Here is a 13,412-nt window from a genome sequence, read left to right on the forward strand (position 1 = left end):
CATGCAATGCTTTCAAATTGCATGCAGTTTTATACGGGCACCTTAAAAAAAAGCTCAGTTTTTGGGACATATTTTCCCCGTTTTAGGAATTTTGGTATATCAAAATAAAAAATGGCAAAAATTATACTGTCATTTATTTAAGGATATTTCGATCTATATTAATTCCAAATTTTGTTATGATAATCGTTAAAATTTTATATTTTTCTTCATGGAAAATTTTTTTTTACTATTTAGGGTAAATTGATAAATATTGGCTTCACTTATATGCCGCCATATGATTTTCTTCAAAGAAGTATTACCACAACTATTTATAGGCTTTACAAATTTCCAACATTCAGTGACTCTAATTTATGTTGGATTTAATATGATAGTTAAATATTAACTATCAAATTAATGAAAAAAAACTTTTTTCTATGGTCTATCGATATGTTTCACGGATTTTTTCAATATCGAAACACAGATGAAACACAAATTCAACGATTCTCTAAATTTTTTTGATTTTCCTCATATACTTGAACACTGTAATACTTGTACGTACATATATGTATGTATATAAATATGTGAAAACTGTAACGGTATTGTGACCTTCAGCATCATTATATGCTCAACTAACATCATTATAATGAAATTAATAATGCAACAATACTTTTTATTCGTATTGTTTAATGTGTACAAGTAGCAACAGTTCACCAGTTGGCTATGAACAAAGTAGAATAAACAATATTTGATACATTTACCATTATATTGTTATACTTGCAACAACTCAACACACACACACACTCACATTATTACATACATACATACTTATACACTTATTACATTGTGTATAAAATTACCTTTAGAAATCTTTATATTCATGTATATTAGGATGGCACTTATATTGCACTTTTTAGAATTTTGATGTTCCCAAGGTCTTATCTAAAAACCAAATACTGACAATTTTATGAAAACGTTGCACATTTTATTGAAAATTTTAAATATTCAAAAACAATTAAAGTTGAAAAATAAATATGTCTGACATCGGGATAACGATAATAAATTTAAAAATCCGAAAAATGTCATGCATATTTCAAATTTTTTTTCTAATTTTTATAATTGAGTTTGGGTAAGATTTGAAATTGGTAAATTTCAAGCTTATTAATTTTTTGCTGATAAAATTTAAAAAAAAAAATCTAATAATTAATTTGAGATTTTTTCTATGAGTTGCTAATTTAAATTTTATAATTTTAGACCTTGGGATTATAGTTCCAACAGGAAATGGTTCCAACTATCGATAATAGAGTCCACCCTATTATTCACACATATTATCACAAGAGTATTTTCGTGCTATTTATAAATATCTTTGTTGTTTCTTAGAAAATTTTACAAATGAAATAATACAATTTTTAGCAACAATTGTTAACAGGAATTGTAAATTACAATGATATATTAATATAACGTCACCTGAAATGCAAAAGGGCGTAACAACCAAAAACATCAAAATTGAGTTTTCACGTCTTCAAAAATTTTTAGCTTTCTATTTTTAAAAATAACGTTTTTATTGAAGAAAGAAAATCATATTTGTAGCCACAAAACATTAAATTTTATTAAGTTTTTAGTCTTTCCTGTAAAAAAAGCCCTTTTGCATTTTAGGTGACGATATACTTATTGTTTGGTTATTCGGTTAACATATTTACTACAGTGGGCAACAAATTTTATTGATTATTTTTTATGGTAAAACCAGTGTTTAAAAAGCTACGATAACTAACAAATTTTTAACTGTTGCTACAACTACTGCTTCAAAAAAATGTATGTAGCGGTAGCAGTAGCAGTAGCATTTGTCTTTTTTCGTTTTCTTGTTTTTTTAAAACTACTGCTACCTTCAAAATATAAAACTCTTAACAGAGCAGTAGTAATAAAACATGAATTGTAAATGGAGTAGTAGCATAAAAATACAAATCATTGCTACTGCTCTATATCGATATTTAATTTTTAAGGTAGCAGTTGATGCAGCAGTTAAGGTAGCAATAAAAGTAGTCAAAAAAAAATTCTTCAGTCATAACACCAAAATTGACAGAATTAAACACAGTGTGTTGTTTTTGTTTTGAGAGAGTTTGAAAGAATTATTCGTTTTTATTCGTCTCAGATGTTCGTGTTGCTAACAGAAAGATAGTGTTTTCTGTGTGTATAACAAAAAAGCCGAACTTTTGTTTACAACACGACCAACTTACACAAATATACATTCACAACAACACATAATATACTTTTTTGGCTGAAGATTTTTATTTTTGACTTATTTTATTGCTACCTCAACTGCTACTTCAACTGCTACTTAACTGCTACTTCTTCTACTACCTCAACTGCTACTTCTATTACTACTAAATTTGAAAAGTTGCAGAATTAATAAAAAACTAATGACTGCTACATCAAAACTTTTTCTTTTTTAAGGTAGCAATAGAAAATAAATACAACTACTGCTACCAAAATGTGAAGGTAGCAGTAGTAATTATTGACTCCGAGTTTTTATTAATTTTTTAACTAGACTACTTGTGTTTTTTCGTTGCTACTGCTACTTGTAGTCTAGTTTTTTAAACACTGGGTAAAACAAGTAAGAAAGCCCGACCTCTGAGTAAATGCGCAAAAAAGCTTTCTTTTAAAAATTCAAAAATTTATGTTCGTGAATGACCGATCGCCATGAAATTAGGTAGTGTGATTTATGCCTATGTGAAACTTATTTTTGTCAAATTATATTTGGATTCCTAAATTTTTAAGAGATTTGCGCTCGTTAAAAGATTTTAGGAAGTAGGATTTATATGGAAGCTATGACCAATTATGGATCGATCGCCATGAAATTAGGTCATGTGATTTATGTCTATATGAAACTTATTTCTGTTTAATTATATGTTGAAGACAATATTTTTAAGAAATTTATGCTCGTTAAAGTGATTTACGGAAGTGGGCCTTATACGAGAGCTATGATTAATTATGAAGCGATCATCATAAAATGACTTTCGTATATATTAAACTTATTTGGAGCGAAATTTGTGTAGATACCTCTGTAAATTAAACATTTATTATCGACAAAGTCCCTTTTCGGGAGGACTTTAGGTGAAATAATGGACTGATTTGAGCCAGTTTCAATAGGCTTTGTCCTTCGGCCTATGAAAATGTATGTTGATCGAAATATCTTTAAAATTGCGAACTGTGCTTTGCGCACAAGATTTATATGGACGACTCGACTCATAAACTGATTCTGAGTTAATGTGTGTGTTAGATTGGGATATGTTCTGTATAATCTATAAATAGGAACTCAGCACGTTTATGTACTAAGCTCTCGATTTGAATTTTAATGTGAAATATCAAACTGAAAATTAATGGTATGTGTCCAACATATTGAGTCAAAAAGAGATTTTTGCAATGTCAAATCTATTAATATAACAATTGTTTGTAAATACAATTACTTCAATAATAAGAGCACTAAAAATTTGTATAAACTATTTCAGTAGATTTAGTTTTAACTTGCCAATTTTTGATTGATGATAATACTTACACTAATTATTTCCTTGGGAAAATATTTTTTTTAAATTCTAAAAATTTTGCTATATTTTCGATCCGTGTATGCATGTAATAATAGTAGTATTTTTAGACATTTAAGAAAATCTCCTATTCGTTTGTATTAAACCCCCATTACACATTATTACATTGTTAGTATAAGTAGTTGTTGCTGATTGACATGATATTTTTGGTTCAAATATATATAAAATTGTTGCCAAGAAACGTTTTTTTTTTCTTCTTCACTTTAGCTTAGTCTTTTAAGAAGAAATATTATTTTAATAATAATCATCAATCACAATTTTCTTAGAAATGATTTTAATATATATTTTATTTTCAATACGAATACCAACATATTTATTGTGTTTTTATATTGAATATTAAGTATTAGTAGGGTATGAAAGTCTATTTCTGTTTTCTGCTATAGGGTTTAACATATTTATTTATTTTGGGGTTATATCATAAATACAATTGTTTTGAATGTGAGTGTTCTGGATAAAATTCTTAAAATTTTCAAAAATTAACTAAATCTACAAAATGTAATTTTTATACTCACCATCAAAAAAGATGGGGGTATATTGATTTTGTCATTCCGTTTGTAACACATTAAAATATTTGTTGCAGAAGCACATTAGTATATATGAGGCCATCAGTGCAAAAGAGGTGTAACCCACAATTTTTGTTGGTTGCTGTTCTGGTGTTACATATATTCCTTACATTACCAACTATCAATATAACGTGGAGTAAGCCACCTTTTGGTATTTAAAAGCAGAAATGAAAAAAATCGTTTTTGCCCAGAGAATAATATAACAAAGCAATAGAGCAAAAGTAGTGTAAGTTACACCACTTTTTCACTGATAGCCTCATATATTCTGGGATCTCACTACAATCTAGACATGTCCGTTCGTCTGTCTGTCTGTTGAACCTAAAACTTTCTACCCAATTTAATGAGGTTAGGTTCATAATGAGGATCGGTTTATAGTGAGGATCGGTTCAACTTGTTACTTGTTTATTTTACTATCTATAACATTAATTTGATAAAAAGATAGAGAATTTACTTTTTCTCCAACCCTATATTTTGATACGAATAAAATATATAAGAAGATTTTTATTCTGGCACAACAAAAATATCCATCTTCTCTCAAATACTTCTACAATACTCAAACATTCATCAAAACTCCCACATTTTTATACATACTCGTACATACATACTTCATAAATCTGTTAATAACATTATTGATTGATGGAATAAATAGCATTTTGTTGAAATAAACTTTTTTTTAAGTATTAATGGATAATTTCTGATTTTATAGACTTTTTATTTAGGAATGTTGAATAATGTTAAATATTTAACGATTTCAAAGATCAATAGCTTTGTTATGGTGTCAGGCAAAGCAAAGGGAAGGTTTTTTTTTGGCAATTTCCAATGAAAATCTAAAATCTACATAAATTACATTTTTCTCAGGAATTGTAGCAATTATTTGTAAATAAATGTGTAATACTTTAGCATTTTGAGCTCAGAATTGGAGTTGCTAAAGAAACAAAATGGCTTAAGAAGAAATATAATCAAATGGCGAGCAATTTGATTATTTATATGCCAGCAAGAAGACCTGAAATATATTGATTGTTAGATGTTACTATTACTGGTCATACAATGGAGAGAATTATTAAAAGCTTTCTTTATTGTCTAAGCATCCTTGAAAAATAATTTCTATTGAACTTTGAACCAAATGCATGAGCGAATCAACAAGTTTATTCGTATGAATTGTTAAGCAAATAAGAAAGAATGTCAATAAAATTTATAGCTTAGTAAGCAAACCGGCTAAGTCCATTTTTTATGAAAATTTGAATTTTAATACAAAACGTCAGAATAAGTAAAATTGCACTGTTTACTTAATAGATATTTAAAATTAATTAATTTTTTCACACGGTATACCATGTGTGAATGGGCATCAATGTTGAAATAAGTGTAATTTGTGCCATTTTATTAAAAGTTGGAGTGTATTAAAGATTCGGCCCCATCGAATATATCATTCTAACTTATTTTTAAATTTGAATTTATGTAAATGTGCAGAGTATCCTTGTTGTGAAAAAAACAAAATATTTACATATGTATTCATACCTATAAATACATTTATTTATATCAATAAATCTATAGAAATCCTTTGTGTTTACATTTCTCTTTTGTATTTTAAAAATATCCTTTGATTAAGGATTGTTTGTTTAACACAATAAATATAAAAATAAATGAAAATATATGAAATCTTTCTCCCACACACAAAAACAAAACCAAAAAAAAAATGACATGTGAGTTTAAATTTATGTAAAATTTTCTTTATTTCCGTATCCTCCCCAGCTGATGTTATGGTCAACGATAGTCCAGTACATTTAACACTCTGTGATACAGCCGGCCAGGATACATTGGATCCGTTACGTGAGCTTTGCTACCCAGATAGTGATGTGTTTCTGTTGTGTTTTTCGGTAGCAAAACCAGAAACATTCCATGCCATCAAAACCAAATGGGCACCAAGATTTTCCAAGACAAGAGCATCATTGATATTGGTTGGTACACAAGCTGATTTGCGCACAAATTCGAATGTACTGAATAAATTGCAGGTAAGAACCTTCTTCGCCTTTAGATTGGAAAATATTCAGGACATTGTTAAACTAACCATATACATACCTATCTATAAGTATATTTATATATGTCTGTCTGATGAGTCTGTGTTATGTGTAAACTGTCATGAATGTTCTCTCGTCATTCCATCAATTTTGTCTTTTCCTTTTTTTTATTTATTATTATTATTACTTACATATGTACATATTAGCTAAAGGGAACAAAATATTTTGTTCACTTGGTGTTTTTTTGTTTGTATTGTTAAACTGAAATATTTATTTATTATTTTGGTATTTTTTTTCTTTTTCCATTTATTTTCATTTGCTTTGGGGTTTATGTACCTTTGACTTGATGGGTGTTGGCTCAATGATGTGTTTATACTCACACATTTTTGCTGTGCTGTTGGATCCTTTTTGCACATGACTAGTCTAATGGCGAACAACCAATTTCATATGCGGATGCTTGGGATTTAGCAACAACAATTGGCGCAAAATACATTGAAACTTCATCAGCAACACAGGTAAGTGTTTTTTCTCTTTGCATGTGTGAGTGAGTGTGTGTAAGTGTTTGTATTTGTATTACAAATTATTGTTGTAGTGATAAATATTTGTTAGTGCGTTAATGTGATTTGAGCAAACATTTTAAAGCATAAATTGAGGCGTTAATACATATGAGTAGGGATTTGAGAATACAATTTAAGAGGCAAATAAATTTAAAGAAGTCCTAAAATTCGCAAGACTATTTACATAAAAAGGTGATGTTAAGTAACGCAATAACCAGAATATTGATTATTTGTATAAGAATACAATTCAAATGGAGTGATAAAGTTTGTATATTTGCATGTATCTCCTTATATTTTAGGTATGTAAAAATTGTATCATTGCGAACTTGATCTTTAAAAATATTTTACTTAAAAAAATAATAAATACACAGAAAAATAATTTAGAATGATTGCAGTTTCATGAGTTGAAAATAATTTTCTAAGTAGATGCGAAAAATAGTGAGATTTCAACGCAAATTGGTCACCCCTATCGCGAATCAATATTTCACATGAAATTTGTTCCCTTTTCCCATTTCTCGTTCATCAATTTTGTTCACGTGAAAAAATTCCCCATGTTGTGAAATTTTTAGATGGAATTTTTTTTGTAAACAATAAACAGATGTTACGAACAAAATCAACTATTGTGAATGCAAAGTTCATGAGAATATCACGATAGCAATTTTCCCTTCGAGTTAAATAGATATTTCATGGGAACAAAATTTCGCTTGTTATTGCCGAATGAGATTTTTTTCAAATCTTAAATTTTTAGTGCTTAAAAATGCGGACTTTACTAATAAAAGATGGAAATTGTATATAAAACCACACAAAAATAATCTTTTTCATACATTTAACAAAAAGCTATTAAGCGATGACAATGAAATTTCTTGATATTCATATTAATTTAGTACAGAAAATGTATTGATTCAAAAATATTTTTTTGTAACAAGATTTAGTTCTGTTCATTTACTTTCCTAGTAAATAATTACAACGAGAGAGTAAAGTAAAAATTTATGAAATTTTTTTCTTAATTTTATTCGTTTAAGATAAAAGTTGTCAATATAATTTCACATTGGATTTCTCGTTTTTATACCTCGTTTATATACAATATTTTTTAAAAGTATCTACTGAATCTCTCATATAATTAGTAGCATTATTATGGACTTTATGATAGATAGAGGATTTTGCTTTTCAAAAATATTCAATGTGTATGTATGAAATGATCAGTTAGAGGGTTTTGCACTTTAATAAAAATTAATTATTTTTATTTCATTTATGCCATCTGAGATATCGTCTAATAATACATTATTAAAAAAAAATTATAGAAAAAATGTTTTTATTTTGCTTTTGTAAATTTGTTTGAAGCTTGATTGAAGAAATTATTTCAAAAAAATATTTGAAAATAAATTTTTTTGAAAAGATAAATAGTAAAAGTAAAATAGAGAAAAAACAAAAATTCAAATAAAACAGCAAAAAAAAACACGTTTGTTATAAAATTCATACCATATATGAGGGCTGTTTTACTGAACATTTTACCATCAAAAAGACATTTTCGTGAAAATCAAAGATAGAGGATTTTGAATATATGACCTCGATATATTCTGGATCGTTATATATTGCCATGTCCTTCTGTTCGTCTGTTGAAATCAACCGTTGCCCCCAATATATTGGGAATTCTCCCGGCTCAGTTGCTATTTAAAATCGAGACAAATGTCTGAGATATAAGGAAAATACCGCGACAACCTCGATTTTTAACCTATTTTTCATCTATATCTGGATTACAAAGTCATTAATATAGACAATCGGGGTTGTCATAGAATACAATCATTGTCGGAATCGGTTTTGAAAACGACATTTACATTTGTCTTATGAAATCCAATGTATTTTTTTTTTTAATCGATAAAGAATTTAATTTTAGATCAAATATAAAACCGATAACTTTCGATTTCACAATACAAAAGTACTTTTTCTGTCGTTTTCAAAACCGATTCTGACATTGATTGGATACTATGACAACCCCGAATGTGGATATCCAATAATAAATATTTCAAAGTCCTTTGTAAGGCAATAGTAAGTCAGACCTACAATTGGTCAAAATCGGGAAAAATATTTTTTTCACCAACATTTTTTCTTATAAAATTTTTTTCTTTAATAAATTTAAATATTTTTTTTTTCGTTTTAAATAAAAAAAAAATTGCCATAAAAATTTATTCGCTAATAAAATTTGTTTTTTTTAAATTTTGAAAAAAAAAATTGTTTAAATTTTGTTTGCCTTAAAATATTTAAAATTTTTATTTTAAAATATAATTTGGTGAAGGGTATTTGGTATATAATATTCGGCACTTAATTGTTTTAAAACTCACCTCATCAATTTAAAAAATGCCATTAACGAAAAATATGATAAAATGTAGATTAAATAATTATATATTTAAATTCGAATAATAATGGAATAATTTATTATTTGAAAATGGTAATTAATTCTTCGAATAATTAATTGTAAGATATTGTTCGACAATTCGAACTAGCATTATTCGACATTAATAAATATGTGCTAAAGAGATAATGTCATTAAAAGTAGCTGAGAGCAAGAAAAAAATATTAGTTCAATTTTTAAGCCAATTTTGTATTTTTAAATATAAAACAGTAAAACCTTAATAATCCGAACATCGTTAATCTGGATTATTCGGTAATCCGGACATCAGTTTTCATTACATTGTGTACTCTATAATCCGGATTGATTGGATTTTTATAACTTTATAATCCGGATTTCATACAAACTTTGGAAAAAAGTTTGAACAGTTCTCGAAAAACAAAATTGAATTGACTTGTTGAATTGTCATATGTTAATACTTTTTCTATAAAATGTACATATGTACATAAATATCATAGATGGGGGGGTAGTGCACTAATTTTGCAGTTTGCACTAATACTTAGTGATAGTGCAAAATTAGTGCAATCATTTTGTTCATATTTAGTGCTGAGTTGAAAATTAGCAGCCTCACTAAACATTAGTGATAGTGAGTTAAAAAATGTTCCACTCAAAATTCTAATATTTCATTAAAAATAACAACAAATATTTAAAATTTTTATTTTTCGAATTTGGATTGAACAATTTCATGACTACTCATTTTTGAAAATTTAGTGATAGTATGTTTAATGCAGTCTTTTTTGATTGCAGGTTAAAATTTTGCACTAATTAATTGTAGTGCAGATTTTTGCACTAAATCTTCGTTTAGTGATAGTTAAAAAATTATCACTATCACTATTTTTTTTTAGTGCTAGTTAAGAAATAAGCATTATCACTAAAGCTGATAAAAAATAGTGCAAACTAAATTTTTTGAAATTTTAGTGAGTGATAGTGCAATGCTGATTTCAATCAACATTTAGTGCACTACCCCCAACTATGATTATGGTATGCAATCAATAATCCGGATTATCAACATTTGAGTTTCAGGCCTTTCTGTGCCAATATGTAATTTTTGCAGAGGATAGAAAAGGATAAAAATTGTTATAAAAGCTTTCGAAACCAAAGAAAATATTTATACATTTCATTCGGCATAAAAATATTTGAATTATTCGTTATTCGAAATGGCCATTTTTAAATTCTTTGAATATTTATTCGTAAGAAATTGTTAGCTTTTCCGAACATTATTCTTTATTATATTGAAACCCTCCAAATATTCTTTCCTAAATATTATAAATAATTCAATTAAAATATGCCATATTTCACTAAAACGTATTAAAAATGTATCCTAAGTATATATTTATTTTACCTTAAATCATACATTTTACCTCTAGAAAAAAACTTTTTCTTAAACTCGATTTTTTGCACTGTCTAAATATCCTTTTAAATTCCACTTCCTGTAATTTAATGCTTTATAATAATATTTAAGTGCAAAAAGTTTTTTGCTAACAGGTTTATTTTATATATGTATATATTTTTGTTAACTTACAACAGCCAACAGATTTTTGTTTAGAATACTTACTGACACAGCCATAGAAATACATGTAAATGTGCACACATACTAAAGGTACTTACTTTTTTCTATACAAATGTATTTTTTTTTTTAATTTTTTTCAAATAAAATTCAAACACAAAGTTAAATTTCCTTAGGGATCTAAACACTACAGCACAACACCAGCGCGACCAAAAAATGCGTTGTTGAGAAATAAAAAAAAACAGAAACTGAATTTACGTGCACACAAATGTTGTGTTATTTTCAAATAAACATTAAAATCCTTCTGATACCTTTGACAACATTTGTGTTGAGAGAATGAGAGTGTGTGGTATATCCTGTTAAATATGAGTATGTGTGGCTACATGTGTATGAAAATTTGATACAAGCAACCACAAATTACATGCCTTCTACGTGAACACATATGAGTTAGAGTCTGAGTGTTGGTGTATCTGTGTTAAAAGGTGGTAAAAATGCAGAAGTTTTCTACACAAAACATGATGATGGTTACATAAAAGAAGTGTAAAAAAAGAAATAAAAAACTTTTAACTCAAGAAACAATAACAAGCAACCAACAATTGTCGTCCTTTTTCTAAATCTTTTTCTGCTTTTCACATTTAAAGTATGTTTGAATCTCGTTAAATGTGTATACAATTTATGCTTTTTTTTCCTCTCGTCTGCTTCATCTTCTTGTTTTTTTTTTGCTACAACAACAATAAAGTAAAAACAACAATTTGTAGGATTTGTAAAGTTAAGCATTTTAACTGGAATGTAATGTATGTAAAAGTATGTACATTAGAGTGGCCCCAAACTAAAGTTGTGTCTGTTTCCAACTAAAATGAAAGTTTAATTCATTCTACGATAATCCAAAGCGTATGAGATCTCACATACGATAATTGGCAGCTACTCAGGCAACAATTTCAAAACGTTTGCGAGCAGCAGGTTTCATCCAAAAGCAGGGAAATTGAGCACCATACGAATTGAAGCCAAGAGGCCTTAAAAGATGATTTAGCATGTTCGAAATGATGCTTGATCGCTATAAAAGAAAATCGTTACTAGTGATGAACAATGGATCAATTACGATAACCCGAAGCGTATGAAATCGAATGTGAAACCCGGCCAACCAGCCGAATTGACACCAAAGCAAGTATCCATGGCACTAAGGTAATGTTCTGTATTTGGTGGGACCAAAAGGGTCCTATTATGACCTGCTGAAATCTGGGCAGACCATCACAGGGAATCTTTACCAAACGCAACTGATTCGTTTGAAGCGAGCATTGGCCGAAAAATAAACATTTCATTGTAGTTGGAAACATCTACACTTAATTTTTCCTCCATACACATGGGGCTAGTCTAATGTACATATATGTGTATATTTGAGTTTATTTCATCTGGGATGTATGATTAAGATTTAGAGAGGAAACATGCTGTTTTGAACCATTGAATTTCAGTACTCACAGGATTTAACGTCATTTTGTTGGGTGGTAAAAACGAATGCTAAATATTTCAAACAAAAACAAATTTAACTGAAAAGTTATGAAATTGTGGTATAAATCATACAAGCAATTTTTTAGAACAAAAACCACTGGCACTAAATAAGATTCTTTAATAACAGGTTTAAAATTATAAAATGTTCCTCTAAAAGTCTGTAATAAACACCTTTGCTTAAGGAACTTTGTAAGATATTTAGTCATAAATCTCTAATATTCTGCTCAAACTCATATCTATGTTATTTATGTTTATGTTTTTTTACATTTTAATTTAATTTAAAACCATACATAATTTACTAATTTACTGATTTACCATTTTCTTTTATTAACAGGATAAAGTTAAAGATGTCTTTGATACCGCCATTTGGGAAGGCTTAGCTCCAACTACCTTGCCTGATACACCTACACCATTTTGGAAGAAACTCTTCTGTTTAGCCTAAAAACCACAAACACAAATTATTATTCCAATCCAGCGACAACATCTCATGTAAAGAAAATCTTAATAATTTTTATTATAGACTGATTAATGTTATGCAAAACAAAGAAATTTATAAAATTGTATTAATATTAACAAACATATTTTTACTTATTTCCGTTTAATTGTTCACTTTTTAGCACTTTCAAATTACCATTTCGTTTCGTTATTAAGTTTGCAAAATTTTTTTCTCATTAAATATTTTTTTCGATAATGTTAAGTTTTTGTCAAATTAATTTTATCATATAATAAAAATAGTTATAGTCTTTATTACTTAATTACATATGTAAGTTACTTGTTTTTCATCACAACTTAACAAACAAATTTAAAAAAAAAATATTATATTTCTCAATAATTAATTAATCTTACAATAAATACATAGCAGATTGTTATCTTAGTATTTTTTTTCCTAGTTTTAAGTTACTCGTATGTAAATATGCTACAACACTTTATTACAGTGTTTACAATAAATTGATAACAAGAAAATTATAAGAATAATTTTAAAATTGTTCATTCCATCCATACGAAAATTTTGTTAATTATTAAGTTTTATGATTGAATAAACAAAAATTTTATAAATAATTCCCAAAATGTGTTTAATTTAACTTTTATACTTAATTTAATACAAATGTGAAACACCCTGTTAGAAGATAACAAAAAACATATAAAAAAATCGAAGCATACCTTAAGGCGTGCGAAATTATTTCATGTAGTCAATAACTTTTGAGTTTAAAACATTAATAACACAAAACCCTTAATAGTTATTGTAATAATTTAGAGGTCACTTAATAGCCTTGGACTTAAG

General features: G+C 27.5%; 1 protein-coding gene across 1 annotated transcript in view; it reads left to right on the top strand.

The window, feature by feature from the left end:
- Window positions 1-13,189, top strand: part of RhoU — a 220,909-nt gene extending 207,720 nt beyond the window's left edge. Inside the window, exons 6-8 of the mRNA XM_065507553.1 lie at window positions 5,888-6,147; window positions 6,576-6,668; window positions 12,465-13,189. Of these exons, the coding sequence (XP_065363625.1) occupies window positions 5,888-6,147; window positions 6,576-6,668; window positions 12,465-12,572 (461 nt within the window). The 3' untranslated portion in view covers window positions 12,573-13,189. The remainder of the gene's footprint in view (window positions 1-5,887; window positions 6,148-6,575; window positions 6,669-12,464) is intronic.
- The last annotated feature ends 223 nt before the right edge of the window (window positions 13,190-13,412 follow it).

The sequence above is a fragment of the Calliphora vicina genome, chromosome 4 (assembly GCF_958450345.1).
Source record: "Calliphora vicina chromosome 4, idCalVici1.1, whole genome shotgun sequence".
Lineage (NCBI taxonomy): Eukaryota > Metazoa > Arthropoda > Insecta > Diptera > Calliphoridae > Calliphora > Calliphora vicina.